Here is a 22,238-nt window from a genome sequence, read left to right as displayed (position 1 = left end):
GTTCTTGTGAGAAGATAACACATCTCAGAAAGCTGTCAAAACACTTATTAACACACCTTCAGGAAACACACTTAGCTGCAATATATAATCCTCCTCCTCTTGTGTCCAGAGCTAACACAGCTTGGGAAATGCTCCATTCATACACTACAAAGAATTGAACCTATTCACACTCACATGGGGTTAGCAATGTTTCACTTTAAGTGATAAATATAATACCTGCAGTAGAAGCAAAGGACAACAGAAACTTGTAGATTACTCTCAGCACAGACCATAATTTTGTCAAATGATAATACATTCCACCAGGATTTAAACAGAGCAAATCATAGAAATGATATAAAAAAAAGTCTAAAGCCAACAATAACAAACAAAATCTATCTTTTGGTGGCTCACAGTTATCTGTTAATTCACTAGTTTCAATGTACAATATGGATTTGATAATAAAGTATCTGCAATGCTTAACAGAGAAACCCAACAAAACAATATCATCATTAGTTAAATCTTCCCCCAGCCCTTTAAAAGGTCACCTAGATTAAATCTGGGGAAAGTGTATTATGTTTCCATTAACGATGACAAAGAGGTGTACAATAATCATAAAAGCAGAAATTAGAAAAGAACTACAATTGCTATAAGAAAGAAAAGATAAAGGGGCCATAGGAGTGCCCCTTTCTCTTCTATAGTTGCATTTCTGGACATAATGATTAGAATTCCTGGGGAAAATCAGTGCAAAAAAATGAATAACATAGTAACATAGTAGATGATGGCAGATAAAGACCTGAACCATCCAGTCTGCCCAACAAGATAAACTCAGGTATAATGCGATACTAAATTCCTGTGTACAATATTCTAGAATTCTGCCAAATTCTGCAGACTTTGTCCTCATAACACAATATAATCATCACTTTTGAATATTAATTCATTAAAGATACAATATACAAAATACTTATTACTCAAGAATGCAGAATTCCCCGCATCCTAAATTTTGATCTTGTTCTGCTGCCTCCAGCACTCCTCTCTATGCTTCCTTTACCTTGATCACTCCACAATGCACAGTTTCTCTTGTGCTCAGCCTGTCCCATATTTCTCTCTCCCAATTTCCTCTCAACAACATTACCAGCTCTTTTTCTCTCTCTCTGCACCCACTCCCTTCCACACTTGAACCTTCAGCCCCAATTTTCCTTTTCTTCAACCTTCAGCAAGACCCCAAACTTGTTTTGCATTAGCCCTGGCTCTTGCTGTCCCTCTCACTCTGCCCCTCCCCTCTCCCTGCCAGTACAGGTTTATTTTCTAGTTAAGACTGTTTCCAGGGCTCAACAGGTGAGATACTATACTCAATGTTAAGCAGCCAGCAGAAAACTGAACCAGCCTGCTTCACCTTACAGCCAGAAGGGGGCAGGATCACTGTTTGGCTTGAGTGGATCACACCAGCATGATTCAATCTCCAGCCAGTTCCTGATCACCTAGGTTCAAGCTATCCCTGATCATGGAACCCAGGAAACAGGCTTATATAGTAAAAAGGTAAGCTGCGACCACATGTGCTCCCTAACCTTGCCTCACTCTCTCCCTCCTTGGGCTGCACTAACCAATGCTGGTACTGCAGCATTCCTGTTCTCCAGCCTATGCAGCTGACACTGCCACTCCTTCCTCCCTTTTCAATTTTAGACGTCGGAAGGGAGACAGCAATGCTACGTATTCTTCCCTGTGGCTGTGCAGAGCTGCTGTTTTTATTTTTTTGGTTCCCTTTGCGGAATTCTGTGCAAATTCTGTATTGTGCAGTTGTTCAGCCCAGGAGTAGATCAGAAAGTACCTGCTATACAATGTACTCCTATTAGCTCACTAAAGTCAAGAACAAGACAATGAGCAAGCCTATCTCATATAAAAGGCTGGTTAGACTGGTAACTCTCCCTTCAGCAAAGGGGCTTTTAGGGGAAGACTGAATGACTTGTCTATCATCAGTGTGTGATAGGTGACAATTATGAATTTAATTCCCTCTAACAGAAATAATGGCTAATACAGGGATGCAGCCATGGCTAAAATGTAAAACAAAAATAAATAAATAAATAAAAAAGCCAATTTACTAACCACTAGAAATTATCTTATTAAAGTAAGACAAGCCAAGCAAAGTCAGAACAAGGTCCACCAAGCCCAGCATCCTGTTTCTGACAGTGGCCAATCTGGGTTACAAATACCCAGCAGATATCAAAAAGTAACTCTATTTCCCATACTTCATTTTTGTGAAGCACAATTGCTCTCCCAAGTCTACCTGGCTAACAGTTTTTTAATGGACTTTTCATCCAGGAACTTGTCAAAACCTCAATATTAGAAACGTAGCTTCATTTAATAGTTCTGGAAGTCTCTTCTGTCTAAACAACTTCTAAGACTGGTTTTAGATGGACTTGAATTCATTCTATGACAAGAAAGAAGTTAAAATGAGAATGAGATTTTTCTACAACAGTCCAATATAAAACCAGGGATACCATTTTCACTCCCATATTACAAAATATGCCCCTTTTTCACAATGGAAAAGGTTGTCTTTCCTTCTAAAATCTTCCACTGCATTTCTCTGAGGAGTCTGCAAACTCCCTTTTGCTTACTCCAATTCTACATGGTGTACGACACAGAAAATGTTAAGTACATCATGTGAATTTAAGATTTCAAAATTCAGTGCTGCCAACAGTATCTGGCATTCCTGTACTCTCCTTCACATGCCTACTTTTGCTCTTTACCACCAGCTCTTTCTTCCTATTAGCTGAGAGAAAAATGAATCCAATATGCAAAGCACTAGATGTCATGTGCATTTCTGATGAAATATAACAGGTGTCTATAACAAAAAAGACTGAATCCTGAAGTTTGATTTTCCTCTCACTGAAAGAGGTTTAGAGAAATAAGCAGCATGATTCTTACCTGTGTACTGCAATCCGTGCCTTGATCATAGTACTGCCTATTACACCATCGAGAAACTAAAAATACTTTACATATATTCCTCTCATGTACTTGCTGTGGACTGCCTCAGAGGGTTTGGAATGCAGAAGAGCCAGAGCTGAAGCTGGTCCCCTAATCCTTTTCTATTCACTTCCCCTGCTTGGGAGCAACAAATAATAGCTACCCTTGCTCTTGGCTCTCTCAATTTTTCAGTGCACAGGGTGCCTGTTGTCTTCCCTGGGAAAAGCTACATATGTACTCTAACAATGCAGACACTTCTTTGGCTTGTCCCAGGAGGAGTGTGCATGTGTGTGGGGAGAAGAGGGAGAGTTCATGGGTGAGTAGGAGGATTTATTAAGACAAAACCTTTATTTTAGACTCGTTTAAATTAAACACATCTGCTGAAATGAAATAAATAGCATCTAAAGTCAACAGTGATGTGGGTTTGCTTTTAGGTTCCTACTGTGGCCAGGGTTAAGCAAGGACATCTATGCCCACTGATTCAACCTTCTTCCTGCAACTGAAGAAATGAGAACACTTCACTTTCCATTGCGATGCCATCATGTTGAAGCATGGGCAGCCCGAGTGATCTATCAAGAGATGGAATGCTGAACAGCTCAGTTCCCACTTCCCCAGATCCTGCACAGTCTGATGAAATCTACCTGCACATTTTCTGTCTCTGCAACATGCACTGCTGAGATCCAAGTGCTGAATCTTTGCCCATTTGCAAAGCCAAAGGTGTAGCCAGGTTTCTGACATGAGAGGGAGCAGACTTTTCTAAAACAGGCGCCAGTCAGTGTCAGCCAGGAAGCAGGCTGATGCTGTTGCTCAGGTGCGGTGGCTGTAGTCAGCAATGATTAACACAGGCTGCCTCTGCTGCATCCTATCTACGAGGAAACAGGAAGTTACATCAGGAGGCGGGATCCAGCAGAGGTACTGTGACTGGCTAGAGCAGGTAGCCTGTCTTCTTAACTGCAATTAAAAATATTTGGATTATTACCATCGCCTCAAGAACAACATATACATTCCTTCCACTGCTAGATACTTTGTTTAAATCAGATGGGCTTTTGTTTGTGTGGTGACTCTACAGGGTATGGAGACCACTAGCCCTGAGCATTTTTAACTTGGGTGACAAGGGCCACCAAAGGCGGCCCTTGTCCCAGAGCCTATTTTCACATAGATCCAAACACTGTGAAATAACATAAAACCCCGCCAAAAGGCACTTAAAACCTATACAGAAAACTTAGCACAACTTGGTGTTACACAAATATTACACCGAGTCCTAGAGCACCAAACTTACCAAACCATAAGAACCTTAACCCATCTATGAAAGACAGTGCTGTAAATATTACACTGGGCTCCTGCTACTGGGAAACTGGAACAAGCTGAACTGTTCCAGATTCATACACAGACACTACATGCTAGCAGAATCCTTCACCTCAGTTGAAGAACAAGGACAGATGCTCACCTGATACAGATTAGAGAACCACAATTTAAAAAAAACAAAAACATGCAGACAAAAGCTGAAATGGAGACCACTCCCCTTTACCCCCGGCCCAAGAAATCCAGACTCTATAAGCAGTACAATACTAGTAGAAGAGAAACAAATGCATTTTCTCCTGTACTTTACAGAATAAAAATAGAAAAAATATATATACATTTCACAAAGCAAGTACATCTCAGTCCTTAAAAAATATTAAATAAAAATTGTTTTCTTCTCTACCTTTGTTGTCTGGGCATTTTATTTCTACAATTAGGCTAGTCCCAATCTCTTTTCTACTTTTCGTGTGTCAGTCTTCTAAATTCTCTTTGGGGTTGGCCTTTCCATTTTTTCTCTTTCTTCTTGTCTTCTTCCTTTCTTTCTGTCTCTATATCTGTCTGGCACTGATCTTTCATTTTATGCCCCCCACCCAGCCCGCTTTTCTCTTGTTTGCATTTGTCCACCCATTTGATTTTACTCTCATTATCCTTTTCTCTCACCTTCTAGTCCTTAGTCTCCTTTTCACTTTTCATCTACCTACTGGCTTTTCCCATCTCCTTCCTAGTGCCTCCTCTGTCCCTTTCCTTTTCCAATCTCTAGATCTCCCACAGCTTGGAACCACTGGGAAGCTAGGGTCCATTGAGCTGATCTCATATGTAGACGTGCCATGGACGTGACATGAACTGTGGAGGCCATGTGCCCCAGAAGTCTCAACATCTGCCGAGCCGTGACCTGCTGAGACACTTGAACCATGGACACCAGGGACAGAAGGCTGTCCGCCCTTGCCTCGGGAAGATAAGCTCAAGCTGTCTGAGTGTTCATCAGGGTTCCAATGAATTCCAATTTTTGGACTGGGGTGAGATGGGACAGGATAATTTATGACGAAGCCCAGTAGCTCTAAGCACCCGAACAGTCATTTGCATGGACTCCAGAGCACCCTCCTTCGAGGTGCTCTTCACCAGTCAATCGTCGAGATAAGGAAACACATGCACTCCCAGTCTGCGTAGAGATGCTGCGACAACAGCTAGGCATTTGGTAAACACTCTGGGCGCAGACGCCAGGCCAAAAGTGCTGTGTTCCCAGCCGAAATCAAAGATACTTCCTGTGACTCATCAGAAGAAAAGTACCTGGGATTCAGTATTGGACAAGACATCTCTCAGAGCAGCCTGCCTCGAAGCCGAGGAACAAAGTCCTCGATGGCGGTGCCAAGAAGTCGACGCCCGTCTGGACTCCAGTGAAGCTTCCTCCACTGACGTCGAAGGGGAGTCGACCCGGGTGGCAGGCGGCACCGAGGTCGGGGACCTCACCACAGGTGAAGGGCCAGATACCGCTGCAGCAGACAGTACAAAAGGTGCAAGTACCCCCGACACCGAACCAGACTAGCGCAGTAACCCTTCCAGAAGCTCTGGAAGCAGTGCCCTGATGAGCTCATCAAGAGCCGCTGTCGGACAAGGCTGCGGGGTTGGTAAAGGAGTCGGTGGCAGAATCTGTTGAGGCTCGGGAGCAGGTACCGGGCTGCTAGACCGATGCATCGGCACCGCCTGAATGGACGGGGAGCGAACATCTTGGCGCCGACGCTTGTCGGGTGCCGAATCCCTTGATGCCCCGGAGCTCCCGGCACCGTGTCATTGAGACTTTTCGGTACCGATGAGGAAGATGAGGAATCCTCACGTCTCGTCTGGGCCAGGTCCGATGAAGGTCGGTCCCAGGGGGCCTGCACAACTCGATGCCTCACTGCTTCCAGCACGAGTTGTTCGTTCCGCAGACATTACCTTCGCTCCCGACGTCGATGCGTCCCTCGATATCGATGTCGTCGATGTCGACGTACCGGACCGAGCCCCAAAAAGCTTCTCTCGCTAGGCCTCTCGAGAAGCTTGAGTTCGTTTCTTCATGCAAAGACACAGACTACAAGCGGCTGGGCTATGGTCGGGCCCAAGGCACTGGATACACCAGGCGTGGGTATCAGTACCCGAGATGGTCCGGTTGCATCGAGTACAACGTTTGAAGCCGCTGGGTGTCTTCGATGACATGGAAGAAAAAACGGTCTCAGCGAAATCAAAAGACGCGATTGTACCTGTTAAAAGAAAAAAGGGCACGAAAAGAAGGGAACAACCTGACCGCGTGGCCTAAGCCGGCCTCGACGAAAAAGAAAGGAAACTTTAAAAGGGCAAAAAATATGAAAACTACGGAGTTTTTTTTTTTTTTTAATTTTAATTAAAAAAAAAAAAAAAAAAGAAGGCAAAAGCCACAACGAAGGACTCTTTCCCGGGCCTGAGAGGAGCGGGGAAAAAACTCGACCGCACCTCACCGCGGAGAAAAAATAACTGAGCGGGAACGCTTGCGTGACGGGTGGAAAGTCGTCCACGCATGCGCGCGGTTCGCACGCCAGAAGGCTCTGGCAAACTTTTTAAATTTTTTGCTTGCAAAATGCCGGTTCCCAGGCTGATGCGGACGTCGACCCACATGTGAGAACAATCAGCCTGCTTGTCCTCGGAGAATTAAATATACAGACAGATGCGCAGTCTTCAGTTTCTACTTACTGAACCAGGCAAGAAAATGGTGACATCCAGTAATTTCTATACCATTAAGAAACCCAGCATCATTTGCTAGTAGTCAAACCAATTATCTCAACAGATTTATTCTTTACACGAGAACCATGGTAAATAATGTGATATTTCCTTTATAAATGAAAAATGAGGCATTGCCACTCACCAAGCTTGGCACCTCCCTCTGGTGGATATTCAGGGAATTGACCTTCTGAAGGGACACTAACAGTTCGCCGAAGGCTGCGGCCTTTGCTGGATTCAGTTTGTTGTTCCTGGGATGTTTCGTTAGGCATCTACAATTTTAAAAAATATGTTGAGTAAGAAAGTTCTCCCAGCTGTTATTAAAATCTGACAGGCAAAACTGATTTCCTCCAGACTATGAGCAGCTCCAGTAAAGCAGGCTTTATCAGCATGCTTAATGTGATCACAGCACTCCCTCTTGAGGAAGTCCATTGCAAAACAAGTAACCAGTCAAGAAATGTGATACAGGCTTACTATAATATCCTTACGTGTTTACTTTTGAAATGATTTTGAGTGGGGGGGGGGGAGTGATAAACATCACAAAAGTACCCATCCCTAGACACAATGAAGGAGCTTACCCAATATTAGAGGTGCTCAGCACTTCTGTACCCACAGAGCTGGTACCTCTGTTAAGGTTTTCAATTACACGTTGGTGTTTACTTCCTAAAAAATTCAACATTTTATATTGAAATGTGTACACTTCTAGGAGTGGAGGAGTAGCCTTGCTGAGGGCTAAGAAGCTGGGGAACTGTGTTCAATTCCCACTGCAGCTCCTTGTGACGCTGTGCAACTCATTTAGAGGAGGAATTCATCAAGGTGTGGGGAGAGGAGTAGCTTAGTGGTTAGAGCAGCGGACTTTGATCCTGGGGAACTGGGTTCGATTCCCACTGCAGCTCCTTGTGACTGCAGGCAAGTCACTTAACCCTCCATTGCCCCAGGTACAAAATAAGTACCTGTATATATGTAAACCGCTTTGAATGTAGTTGCAAAATACCACAGAAAGGCCCATTTCCCTTTCTTCCCTTCCTTGATTCTCCATGAGATTCAGCAACCTGCAGGATCATAGTATCGCAGGCTGGCTACAGACCCCCTTTCAGCATCCACCATAGGGGCTAGCAGATCGAAAAACTTATGATTATGCACTCATTAGGAACAGAGTAAGTACCTACATATAATAAACGTAAACCACTTTTCTTGTCCCACAGAAAGGTTGTATATCAAATCCATAACCCTTTACCCTTACTATAGCAACCATACAAGACAGAGGATATCCCAATCATTTATAAGATTAGTTAATCCAAAATGTCCCTGTAACCTCTTTAAACTACACGTACTTTTCTAAAAAATAAAGAAAAGTCATATGCTGTTTATTAAAAATGTGTGGTTTAGATATATTAGGGTGACATATTCTTTAATACAAATTTAAGATTTAATCTATAAGCAGTATATAAAGTTAGTATCTATGCTATCTATTAATGGCTACATTTGTTTTAAGAAAGAAGCAATTTTGGGAACATGGGATTGCTTGTTTAGTCTTTGTCACCTCAGTTTTGTATGGCTAAGCATTTTTTGTTTTATAAATAGCCAGCATTGGGTTTGAAGTTTTCATGTTCTAAATAGGTGTTTCAGCTTGGTTTAAAAAATGCTACAGACGACTTGCAACTTTTTGATTGTAGCATGTTTTACAGATTGGCAAATATTTGACTTTTTCAGGCTTTCGCAACATTATAGTAATTAATGTATTATGATTTCCGTTCCATCTATTTATTTATTTATATATCACTGTATGTTCAGGTATATCACAAACCCCTGGTACAGGTAAAGTGTCGAAACATAGCCTGTGTCAGGTGCACTTCAATAAAATGTCCTTAAAGTTCACGGACATTCATCTGTGGCCACTCTGAGTGACCTTTCTGAGTCCTAATAGGCATAACTAGTGGTTCCCAAACCTAATCCTGGAGGCACCCCAGCCAGTCAGGTTTTTGATATATCCACAATGAATATTCATGAGAGAGATATGCATGCAGTGGAGGCAGTGCACGTAAATATCTGTCATAAATAGTCATTGTGGATATCCCGAAAACCTGAATGGCTAGGGTGCCTCCAGGATCAGGTTTGGGAACCACTAGGCTTAACTATAAATTATGTTTTGCCATCCCTCTGTGTTTATTTTTCAACTGTAATTGATTACTCACTGTTTCATGAAAAAACAAGAATGGTAGCATTCATAAGCTTTAGATTAAACTAATCACGCCTTTAACCAGGATCTGCTAAGAACAGAACTAAAAACAGAAAAGTTACTGATGTTAAAACTGCTGCATTATATTCTGAAGTAGTTCACTTATTTTGTTAATGGAAGTAAAAAGGTTTTCACTGCAAAAAAGCAGAAAGAATAAAAATTAAAAGCCACAAAACATGAACCTTCAAGGCAAATTTAGAGATAATGCTGGAAGCCATAATTAAATATGCACATATATCACAAAAAAAAAAAGCAGAAGGGACTGAAAGTAAAAAGTTGACAAAATAGCTAAAACTTGTCTTCTCTGCTTTGGTGTACTGTTGGAATGCCTTGCAGAAAGGTAGCCTCTCTTGTTTTGCACATCCTATATAATAAAACCCACCTCCAACGTTCTGAAGCTGCCTCCCTGGTGGACCATGGCTGAAGCTTCCGCGCTGTCACATTACATACTTCTGCTTATGTCAGCCGCAGCAATGACCAACAGCACACCAGCGTGAGGCCCCGCCCCTGCCGCAATGCCACGCCCCCCAGGTCGCTGCTCCCATGCGTGCACGCTCAGCCCTTCTCTCTCTGTTAGCTCTGGTCCCCCCCTCATTTCCTGTTTCCGAAATGAGGGCGGGACCACAGCTAACACAAACAGAAGTGCCGACGCTGCACCTGCATGTCATTTAACAATGCTTTTGCTTTGCTGTGAAGAGGATTTCTACAATTTGGAGCAAGTGCACCTGGAACCATGGTACTCGGAGGGAGGGGAACCCTGGAACTCGGAGGGAGGGAGGGGTGACGCAGCAACTCAGAGGGCAGGGAGGGAGGGAGACCCTGGAAATTGGAAGGAGGGAGGGAGAGGGGGGCCACCCTGGAACTCGGCGTGAAGGAGGGAGGGACGACCATGGAATTCGGAAGGGGGGGGGGGGAGACCATGGAACTCGGAGGGAGGGAGGGGGGAGGCGACCCTGGAACTCGGAGGGGGGAGGGAACCATGGAACTTGGAGGGAGGGAGGGGGCGACCCTGGAACTCGGAGGGAGGGAGGGAGGGAGGGAGGGGGGTCGACCCTGGAACTCGGAAGGAAGGAGCGGGGCCCATGGCACACACTCTCATTCTCACATACACACTCGCACCCAGTCTCACTCTCTCTCTGTCACACACTCACACATTCACTCTCTCTCTCTCTCTCACACACTCTATCAAACATACACACTCCAAGGACAACCTTGCTAGCGCCCGTTTCATTTGTGTCAGAAACGGGCCTGATTTACTAGTTAACTTATAAATTACCCTTTGACTGGCCGGTGGGGATGCCCAGTCTCTGCCAGTTGATGAGATCTGCTGCAGGAACTGCCCCAGTGGAGAAGAACTCGGTGGCCTCCTTTCCTGCCACCGACATCAGCACTCTTAGCACATGATCAATCTGTGCATGAACTGAGCAAAAACGAGGAGTGCCGATGTCTGTGGCAGGAAGGGAGGCCACCAACTTCTTCCCCACTGAGGCAGGAAGGGAGGCCACCAACTTCTTCCCCACTGAGGCAGCACCGCAATAGTTCTGGCAGTGGATCTCAACCGCTGGCGGGAATCATGCCTCCCCCACCAGAATATAGCAGGAGAGGAAAATGAAATGTGTTGCCCTCCCCTCAGGCCACCCCTGGGCCCCCCTAAAAATCCTATGCTGGCTACACCCCTGCTTATAATAAAATTGTTTTTGTCTCATCTCTAATTGCGAAGCAAGTATCTCATAGACAACAAGGTGTTTTACTTTGTTGTTGTTAAGGTTTGTGATTATATTGTTCTAGAAGCTCCTGACATAGTAGAGAAAACCTTCATGAAAGGATATCCTCCTTTCAGGGATTCACAAATTCCTCCACATGTCCCTGGTATCTAATATGGGTCACAATCCTTCTGTCTTATTTAGCAGATCAGGAAGTGGCTGAAGTAGAAGCCTTGATTCCTTTCCTGGATTGGAACAAGTACTATTGTATTTGACTGCAGAAAGAATGTGACTTCTTCCTGAAGCAGGTGGATATTTATTTGTTGCATTTGTATCCCATATTTTCCCACCTATTTGCAGGCTCAATGTGGCTTACATTATGCCGTAATGGCGATCGCCATTTCCGGAATGAGAAATATAGAGTGGTAGTGCATTAAAGTTCATAAGTGATAGAGTAAATTAAGCAGTCAGGTATAGAGAGTTCATTACCAGAATGAGAAATAAAGTGGTATTGCGTTAAAGTTCACTAGTGGCAAAGTATAAATTCTGGTATAAATTTCATTGTCTGGTATTTAGGATGGATCATTGTGGTAAGCCTTTTTGAACAGGTTGGTTTTTAGTGATTTTTGGAAGTTTGTTAGGTCGTGCATCGTTTTTATGACGTTTGGTAGTACATTCCATAGTTGCGTGCTTATGTAGGAGAAGCTGGATGCATATGTTGATTTATATTTTAGTCCTTTGCAGCTGGGGTAGTGGAGATTCAGGAATGTGCGTGCTGACCTTTTTGTGTTCCTAGTTGGTAAATCTATAAGGTCTGACATGTAGAACGGGGCCTCGCCGTGAATGATTTTATGAACCAGGGTGCAAATTTTGAATGCAATACGTTCTTTAAGTGGGAGCCAGTGTAGTTTTTCTCTTAGGGGTTTGGCGCTTTCGTATTTCATTTTTCCATACTAGAATCTGGCTGCTGTGTTTTGGGCAGTTTGGAGGTTCTTTATGATTTGTTCTTTGCATCCGGCATAAATGGCATTGCAGTAATCTAGGTGGCTTAGCACCATTGATTGTACCAGGCTGCGAAATATTTCCCTTGAGAAGAAAGGTTTTACTCTTTTGAGTTTCCACATTGAATGGAACATTTTCTTTGCTGAAAACACATTAGAAGTTTATGACAGAGACTGAAATCTGAGGTGGCAGACTACTTCTGTGGTTTTTAGAACCCATGAATCTGAAATGATCTATTCCCTCTGTTGAAGAGAGGATTAAATCAGAACCCCTACATGAAGGGTAGTATGTGTATTCTTCTAGGGATATTTGGCTGTGACCACAGAAGACAACTAAAATGTAGAAGGCTAGAGGTTCTGGAGATGTCACTTTAGAATATTACAGCTTGAGACAATAATTCAATGGGAGTAAGAATACCTTGTTAAAAATAAGCAGTTAATCCCTACAATAAGAGGAATAATGGGTGCACAAGTGAAATTTGAGTGGCTGGAAAGCAAGTTAGGTGCAAAACAAAACGGAGTTAACAAAGCAGTTGTCTCAGGTAAAAAGAAAAACTATCTGACAGTGCACCAGGGGCCTATAAGGATATGGAGGAGACAACATTGGAGCAGGAGAGCGGTATGTGAGGGCACAGAAGGGAAGTATTGCCTTTACTAAAGCCAATATAGAGCATTAGATAGTTGAAATGAAAAATAAAAGTTCAATCAAAAAGAGAAAAAAAAGTTGCAGCAGAGATGATATAAACCTTGATATAAAGATCTTGGCCAAGGTGCTTGTGGAGAAATGGTATACTGCTGTTAGTAAAAACCAGACCAACTGGGTTCATTAAGGGGAGGCAGAGTATTAAGGGAGTGCAGAATTTGATCCTGGGAGTTTCAGGGAAAATGACTGGGCTGACTGACATGAAACGCTGAGATGACCTTTGGCAAAAAGGATGGCACCATATCCCCAATTCCATAAACCAAAGGAAAGGCTCCCGACACAACAAGACCTGGAGTTACGAAATCCTCCAAGCTCAGGCCATAGCCACCAGAAACACTATCTTCTGAGTGAGATCCTTCTCTGCAGCCTTGCAGAGCGGCTTAAATAGAGCCAGCTGCATGGCCTGAAGCACCGAGTTAATGTTCCATTCTGGGAATGGCTGGTGAAGCGGTGGTTTGAAACAATTGACTCTCCTCAGAAAATGTACCACATCCGGATAAGAAGCCAGAGAGGACCCCGACTATCCGGAGCGAGTTATAGGCCAAACCTTTCCACAGACCCTCCTTCAAGAAAGCCAATAACTGTGGAAAGGATGTTGACAAGGGATAACGTATCTGGGAAGAACAGCATACTTCAAAATGTGTAGTACATGTGTGTATACGCAGTAGTCATAGACCATTTTCGTGCCTACAACAAAGTCGCAATGATTGGATCCGAATAACCTTTCTTCCTCAGTCTAGACCTCTCCAGGGACAGCAGAGTGCCTGCCAGAAGATGAATAGAGTCCACACATACCATGGACAACGAGTCCAATCCAGAGCCACCAGCATGACCAGACCCCAATGATGCAATGGCCAAGGTTGAAAGATATAGAGTACCCCTTCCTATGGCTATACCAGTGCATTCAGGCCTTTTGAGCCGGAATCCCTCCAGTGGCTGAAAATCTGGTCCACCTTGTCATTGGTTCTGATCACCTTGAGATCCATTGCCTGCCGCTCGATCAGGTAGCCCTGGAGGTAGCCACCAAACTCTCCTGTTTCAAATGCCGCCCGGATCAACCAGTCACTGAAGTAGGGATGCACCCTGATCCACTCCTTCTGCAGAAACACTGCCACCACCACGACTTTGGAGAAGGTTCGGGGAGCTGTGGCAAGACCAAACAAAGGGCTTGAAATTAAAAGTGGTGACTCAAGACAGCAAACTGGTGCTGCAGCCAGAAGGGGATATGGAGGTAAGCCTCCTTGAGGTCCAGAGCTATAAGAAACTCACCCTGTTGCACTACCGCCAGAATGGATCACAGTGTCTCCATGCAGAAATGCTGCACCTTCAGGAACCAGTTCACCCCTTTTAGGTCCAATATATGCAAAAGAGCCACCCTTCTTGGGCTCCGTGAAATAGATGGGAGTACTGGCTCCTCTCATGGGAGTGCACCGGTACAGTCGCCCCCAGATGCAAGAAAAAGTAGAAGGTAGACTCGACGGCCAAACGTTTCGAGAAAGTGCAGCACATGGACTCCAAGAAAGAATCTCCGACAGGAGAGGCAAATTCTAACTTGTAAACATTTCTGACCTATAAGTGCATTCACTCTGCAGCTCCTCAGTACCTCTCCATTCTCATCTCTCCCTACATTCCTCCCCGGGAACTCCATTCACTGGGTAAATCATAGTAACATAGTAGATGACGGCAGAAAAAGACCTGCACGGTCCATCCAGTCTGCCCAACAAGATAACTCCTATTTGCTGCTTTTTGTGTATACCCTACTTTGATTTGTACCTGTGCTCTTCAGGGCACAGACCGTATAAGTCTGCCCAGCACTATCCCCGCCTCCCAACCACCAGCCCCACCTCCCAATCACCGGCTCTGGCACAGGCACAGACCATATAAGTCTGCCCAGCACTATCCTCACCTCCCCACCACCAGCCCTGCCTCCCAACCACCGGCTCTGGCACAGACCGTACAAGTCTGTCCAGCACTATCCCCGCCTCCCAACCACCAGTCCCGCTTCCCACCACCGGCTCTGGTACAGACCGTATAAGTCTGCCCAGCCCTATCCCCACCTCCCAACCACCAGCCCCGCCTCCCGATCTTGACTAAGCTCCTGAGGATCCATTCCTTCGGCACAGGATTCCTTTATGCTTATCCCACGCATGTTTGAATTCCGTTACCGTTTTCATTTCCACCACCTTCTGCGGGAGGGCATTCCAAGCATCCACTACTCTCTCCATGAAAAAATACTTCCTGACATTTTTCTTGAGTCTGCCCCCCTTCAATCTCATTTCATGTCCTCTCGTTCTACCACCTTCCCATCTCCGGAAAAGGTTCGTTTCTACACCCTTCTCCTCCACTGCTAACTCTAGATTCCGTTCCTTTTATCTTGCTGCACCATATGCCTGGAATAGACTTACTGAGCCGGTACGTCAAGCTCCATCTCTGGCCGTCTTCAAATCTAAGCTAAAAGCCCATCTTTTTGATGCTGCTTTTAACTCCTAACCCTTATTCACTTTGTTCAGAACCCTTATTTTATCATCCTCACTTTAATATTCCCTTATCTCTTGTTTTTTCTGTCTGTCTGTCCTAATTAGATGGTAAGCTCTGTCGAGCAGGGACTGTCTTCTTCATGTTCAAGTGTACAGCGCTGTGTATGTCTAGTAGTGCTTTAGAAATGATTAGTAGTTATAATATCCAGGATTCACTGATCTGTTGACCCACTCTTCGTAAAAGCCAGCCAGCCCCCTATCCTGAGTACGGAAGAGTGGACTGGCGTCCTATTTTTTTTTTTTTGTTACATTTGTACCCCGCGCTTTCCCACTCATAGCAGGCTCAATGCGGCTTACATGGGGCAATGGAGGGTTAAGCGACTTGCCCAGAGTCACAAGGAGCTGCCTGTGCCTGAAGTGGGAATCAAACTCAGTTCCTCAGGACCAAAGTCCACCACCCAACCACTAGGCCACTCCTCCACTATCACTGGGAAGAATGGGCTGCCTGGCCTGAACGAGGGGAGGGCCTGGCAGTCCGCTTCTCCTTCAAGGAGCAGCACTGTTGGAATCCTGATCTTGGTGAACAATAACTAACAGTGTAGGCAGGATGGATCTGGTTATGTAAATGGGGGTCTCCTTGATAAAGTGTATGTGAAACATGATTCATGTCGGAGTAGTATTCCCCCAAGCAACATTTTTTCAGATAAGTGATCTAAATATTTTAAAATTGAAATTCAAAGAAAAACGACTAGTAGAACTTAGTTGACTAAGAGACCGGATGAGGTTGGTGGTCAATGCTTAGCGGTACAAGTTTAATCCATTAAAGCCCCACCACTGAGGTCTCTATTTTCATCATTAAATGAGTGGCTTTATTGTACTCTAGTCATGTTGTGGATGACTGATTAATATTCCTGAGGCTGGTAGTGTCTAAATCGTTGCCTGCACTAGTGAGTCTATTTGACATCTCATGACATCTTGCATTTCAGTTTCTATTTCTATTCTGTGACAGGTTTCTATATAGGTCTGGAATGTGCTTGCTTTTTGCACAATTTGTTTACTGGAGCTTTGAAAGGATTCCTCCTCCTCCTGTCCCATCCCTTTCCCCATCTCCACTACCCTGGGAAAGCTGATAATATTGGGTGCCCAGCTTAATTTTTCCTCCCAAGGTCCATTCAACCCTAGCTATGCCACTGGCTCAGACAGTCAGACAGAAGAAGCACTAGACTTTGTTTAAATGGCTGTATTCAAAGAAGCCCCGTGACAATAATTCATCTCACCTCATCTTCCCTGTTGAGCAGCACTAGCTGGCTGTCAGTCAAAATGCAGTACTTCCTTTCCCAGATTGTTGCTTCAGTGTAGGGTGATTGACCACAAGACAATCTATGGGTTGGCGGTCCTTTCACATCTGCAAGACAATATGGAAGACACACACCCAATTAGTTCTTCTTATCGGAGAATTAAGGATTGCTTCATAGCTTCTGACAACTATTTTTGATAAATATGTCTAAATTAGACCAATGGATTAAAGTTTACTAGTCATAATAAACACAGAAGAAAATATTTTTTCACTCAAATGTATTTTTTTAAAATTGATGTTTTGAAAAGTTCTCAATTCTAAGAGCATATGACAAAAACATAAGCTAAACCATGCTGTGCCAGACCAAGGTCCATCGAGTCCAATATCCGGTCTCATACTCTGCCCAGCCCGGATCACAAGCATCTGGCAAATACCAAAAAGCAGATTAGATTTAGCATGAGAACAGAGAAATTATGTCTTACCTGATCATTTCTTTCCTTTACGACTTACCAGACCAGTCCAGAACTTGTGGATTATGTCTGTTGACCAGCAGATAGAGATAGTGAACGAAAATAGTTCATCATGATTTACCCCTAAGTGGCAACGTGCAACAGTAGAACACTCAGCATTTGAAGTGGCAAAGCAACAGAGGATAAATACAGCATTAAAAGCAATCACCATAATTATGTATTATCGATATCATGAAGGGACCTTTGAACTCAACAGGCCCACATTATCACCAACCAAAGCAAAGCAGAAAGAACTGTACTTCGGTGTCACAGGATAGACTAGTTAAAGCAGAAAGTACCATACTCCACTGACAGCTCAGTAAGTCAAGGATGTACTCTATTGACAAACAGTTCAGCCCCTGAAACTTGAGGTAAGGAATCAAAGTGAAACAGAACTCTGCAACCTAAGCAGAAGGTAATGGATAGTAGTAGCAGGCAGTAGAATGCACTGTGTAATGGAAAAATAAATAGGAGAAGCAATTAACAGAAAAATCTCCAAGGGTGGGTTTCTGGACTGGAGAGGTCGAAGCAGTAGGTTCTGAGAAGCTGAATTTCAACAATTACTGAAAGACTGAAATACAACAGAAACTGTGACAGTGAAGTATGGCTGAATCACAACAGAGACTGCTAGGTTGAATGCAAACTGATATGTTGAGGTTAAAAGAACCAATGATACTATGAGACTGCAGCCCATGAGATATCTTGATGCTGAAACCCAGAGGGTAATATGAATCAGAGACATAGTGGATACATAAAGGGAAACACAGTAGAAAATATGAAGTTGAACTCCAGGAGATATGGAAATACTGAAACAATGAGAAGGGGGAAGAATAGCTGGCAGTGAGAAAGTGAAACACAGGAAGAACTAAGAATCTGAGCAGCGTTGGTTGGAGCAAGGTAATACCCCACTAGCAACACCAAGCTGATGCCCTGCCAGCAAGGACAAGATAAGGCCCCACTGCAAGAGATAATCCTTCAGGATTTACAGCATACTTCAATTTACAGTCGGATACAGAACACGAGAACAGAACTAGTAAAGGAATTTTTTTTAAGAGGGCTCTTTTTACTTGTTTTCTAAATTGCAAATAATTGTGTGAGTTGTCTAAACTTAGCCCCATGTCCTTCCAGATTTTGGGGGCTCTGTATGCTAGCAGTTGTGCAAAGACAATAAATAAAGAATAAGCTCAGCTGATTCTAAGAGGCCATAGCAGAACTGCTTGAGGCTGAGGTACAGAAAAAACTGGAAAGTAAGTATAGTTAATACTTAGCACTAAATCTCAGATAAAAGCTGATGTAGAAGCAGGGTGAGAAGAGGGAAGCATTTCTAAGCCCTGAAGCTGGAAATGCAGCTTAATCTATAAAGGATAGCAGAGCTTAGATCTATACTCTGAACAGGGTAGGATGGAGTGCAAAAGAGACTTCAAAATCAATGCATGTATAGAAATAAGGTGAAAACAATAGCAAAAGCTCCACTGTTGAATACAGAAAATAGTCTCAGGATAAAAAGAGCCTAAAATTTAAATGGAACAGAGACTATGCTGCAAAAGATTTCAAAACTGAGACAAACACTTCCAATATAAAATGGAGCTGAGAATTTAAATTACAGCACATCTGAGAGGAACAGCATATAACACCACCACAGACTGCATTAAGAAGCCAGACATAGGTCAGGTAATAGATGCTGAAAAAAGAAGAAAAACAATTGATTCTGATACCAAGGAATACAGCTGCTGCTGACAGAAACAGAGTTCCTACTGGGGAAAAGGTACAGCCCACGGAAGGAGAAGGAAACACGGGTGGATAATATAGTTCCTGATGATAAGGTAGACAGCTGATGCTGCCAGCGCTTAACAGAGCTACAAATGTGAGGCTGAGAATCTGCTAGAACTAACAGGATGTAACCCAACTGCAGACCAGAAAGATTAGAGGACATGCAGGTTGGAAGAGATGCAGACAGGCTGAAAGAACCTATCATGCTGACAAGATGTAAGACTAGCACTGGTGTCCTGAGAATTAAACTGCCAACAGTCCCCAGGCTGGAATAGAGACCGAACCCTTAGGCATTTCCCTACTACTAGGCCTCTGCTAAGAGGCAAATAATCAAATACCCAGTGTATCTGAATGTAACTCACCTTGAGCTACTACTGAAAAAGGTGTGAGCAAAATTAAAAAAAAAAAAAAAAAAAATATATATATATATATATATATATATATATATATATATACACACACACATACAGGAAGAGGGTAGCGAGGGAAGGACTATTTCCAAAAGATGCTCTTGAGATTTCTGATGGAAGTAGTAGGCTTCAAAGAGAATTACTATCCTGGAAGATCAGCCATGGTATCAGCAGAGACTACTGAACTAGCCAGAAGCCTTTATCACTATATGCCTCTATCTAATTAAGTCATACTTCCCCTTGTTCTAGGAAATAGTTGGGACTCTAAAGCCTCCCACAGGCAAAGGAGCAGGACCGAGACAGGGCAAACCTATAGGGGCTGCCTACCTCCTAATGATCACACCTCACCTGAAGGAAGAAGACAGAGCCCCTCCAGATCCGCCCAAGTCCTCAGCAATCCAGCAAAGGAAGGAAATTTTAAAAAGGGGAAGATGCGGGATATTTTTTTAAGCAGAAGCATTGTCTGCCAGAGTGCCCACCCAAGAAAAGATGGAAATGCTGCGTGAATATGACCATATGCCTAACCCAGGGTTGTATCGGAATGCTCTAACAAAAGTAAAGAAACTGCAAACCATAAAAAAGGGCATAAAATAATAGAGAAGCACAGCCCATTGCCAAACTGAACAGAGTATGATCTTGTCGGTCATCTACTGGAGGTAGAACCAACTAAAACCAATGAGTACCTCCAGATACCAAACTGTAGCTCTGCAGCAAAAATATAATAATGCAAGTTTCCCAAGCTAAATAGTGCAAAACCAAAGCTCCACAATGTAACCAAAACATAGAAGGCAAAAAATAGACATGAAACAAACCCTTGATGCTTCACACCACACTTGCTGTGTATAAAAAGAAAAAATAGAAAATGTCCTTCCTGCCTAAGCATAGAAGGTTGCTAGTGCCAAAAAACGTTCCCTAAAGAGAAAAACTTTATATTAGACAAAGCAAAATTACTGCTGACATAATTGCGAGCTGGGTCTGAGAAGGAGCAGAAAGCATTAATGCCCAGCCTTCAGGCGCACTCAAGGCTGATTTCCCACCATCAATTTTCTGGTAGGCAAGAACCCTGGGGGATTTCTGAGACAGTCATTCTTTATTAACAAATTGATTTTAACAGCAAAAGGGTTCTACCTTCTGCATGCTGAATCTCAACGGTAAAAATCAAGGCTTCAAACATGGGAACAGAGGAGGCTGAGTAGGGAGCTCTGAACCTCTGAGCTATATACTGGCTCCAAGCATAAAACATTTTTATTTTTCTCAGAAGTGTGGAGCCCAAACCTTAAAAGGTACCTCCAGCTCACCTGAATTTCAGTTTCCAAACTGGTTCAGGAATCACATTTTTTCAGTGGGATTTTTTGTGTTTGCTTCCATGCAGCTGGGTTCTAAACAAGCAGTTATTTTAAAAACTGCACAACAGCAAGTAGAGAAGCATACCTGCATTCTAGTTTACTTTGCTAGTCAAACAGCATAACTGTATAACCCAAGAATGGATTCACAGTATGTAACTGCAGATCCACTGAAAATGGCAAAAGAAAGAAAGATCATATCAAGTATATGTATTTTATACAACATTCATTGTTGATTTAACCATGAATTGATAATGAGTGAATGTTGGACATACTGGATTGACCATTCAGGTCTTTATCTGCCATCATCTACTATTTTTTTTATTTGTTGCACTTGTATCCCACATTTTCCCACCTCTTTGCAGGCTCAATGTGGCTTACAATACATCATGAGTAACAGAAATACATGAAAAAGTATACATTTAGTGATAACTGAAGGATTTTGGGTAGCATGATAATGATAAAACATGATAGTGTATTAACAAACAAACATAATAAGAAGTAATTTAAGAAATATATAAGAGTTGTATAAAAAGTATACATTTAGTAGTAGTTGCAGGATCTTGGGTATCATGATAGTGAAAAAGCATGGTAGTGTTTTGGCAAGTAGATATTGTAGAGGCAGTTTTGGATGTGTGTATAGGAGTTTATGTTTGTTGATCATTGTTGTATGCCTTGTTAAAGAGATGAGTCTTCAGTAGAACGCGGAAGTTAGCTAATTCGTAGATCATTTTTAATTTACGCGGCAGCACATTCCAGAATTGTGTGCTCAAGTAGGAAAAGGTTGACGCATGCGTTAGTTTGTATTTGAGGCCTTTGTAATTTGGGAAATGAAGATTGAGGAATGTGCGGGATGATTTTTTTAGCATTCCTGGGTGGTAGGTCTATCAGGTCTGACATGTAGGTTGGTGCGTCTCCATGAATAATTTTATGAACTAGGGTGCATACTTTGAAGGTGATACGTTCTTTAAGAGGAAGCCAGTGCATCTTTTTTTGTAGGGGTTTAGCACTTTCATATTTTGCTTTACCGAATATAAGTCTGGCTGCGGTGTTCTGAGCTGTCTGAAGTTTCTTGATTATTTGTTCTTTGCAACCAGCGTAGTATGTTTTATCAAATCATTTATCAGCATCTTGAACACCACTAACTGTAATTACATCTATCAACACTATCACCCATGCTCCACAATTACTGTCAGGCAACTAGCAACCTTATCCTTTCACTGCAGCTCTTTCACCATGCGGGGACAGTGAACGCTTTTTTTTTTTTTTAGTTTTAAGGGATGGGGTAGGAGGGAGCAAGAAAATTAATCATACTGCTAGACCAGTCCAAAGGAATGGTTATGTACGCTGATCAGCAAATGGAGCCAGAGAAACTGATAAACCAATGACATCAGCACTAGCGTAAGGAGAGGTACAGTCATGAAGCCTGCCAGAATTTCTCTATCTCAAGCAGATGGTGCAACTTAGACTGATGCAGCAGGTTTCAGTAAGATAAGTCTGACTCCCAAGGGTGCAGTCCACCGCCCATTGAATCTGGTGGCCAATACCGACTCCTAGGTATTGGTCCATAGATCTTCCTCTAGTAGAACCCAGAGGATTTTGGGCCTTCTACAAAAACTTGAGACTCAGCCTACAGGTCTTTGCTCAGTGTGGCTGGCTGGTTGTCAGGACTCCTGCAGGGCCCTTGGCAGGAGGGGCAAGTATCCCCCCCCCCCTCTTGTTTCTATTAAATACACAGAAAAGAAGAGTATTTGGGGCTATTAGGGATCAATCCATGGGCCTTCCCATAATGGCATGGGAAGGAGCCCCATCCAGGCTTG

The 22,238-nt window shown here is 43.3% G+C and overlaps 1 protein-coding gene across 2 annotated transcripts in view; it reads right to left on the bottom strand.

The window, feature by feature from the left end:
* The window catches only part of RASAL2 (RAS protein activator like 2), a 391,333-nt gene that overhangs the window by 217,768 nt on the left and 151,327 nt on the right, over nucleotides 1-22,238 (bottom strand). For both annotated transcript variants that reach the window (XM_030205957.1, XM_030205958.1), the window contains exons 2-3: nucleotides 16,367-16,494; nucleotides 7,112-7,238 (exon numbers count right to left, since the gene is read on the bottom strand). In XM_030205957.1, the coding sequence (XP_030061817.1) occupies nucleotides 7,112-7,238; nucleotides 16,367-16,494 (255 nt within the window). The remainder of the gene's footprint in view (nucleotides 1-7,111; nucleotides 7,239-16,366; nucleotides 16,495-22,238) is intronic.

This window comes from Microcaecilia unicolor, chromosome 6 (genome assembly GCF_901765095.1).
Source record: "Microcaecilia unicolor chromosome 6, aMicUni1.1, whole genome shotgun sequence".
In the NCBI taxonomy this organism is placed as follows: domain Eukaryota; kingdom Metazoa; phylum Chordata; class Amphibia; order Gymnophiona; family Siphonopidae; genus Microcaecilia; species Microcaecilia unicolor.
This window is presented reverse-complemented; position numbering and strand designations above follow the sequence as displayed.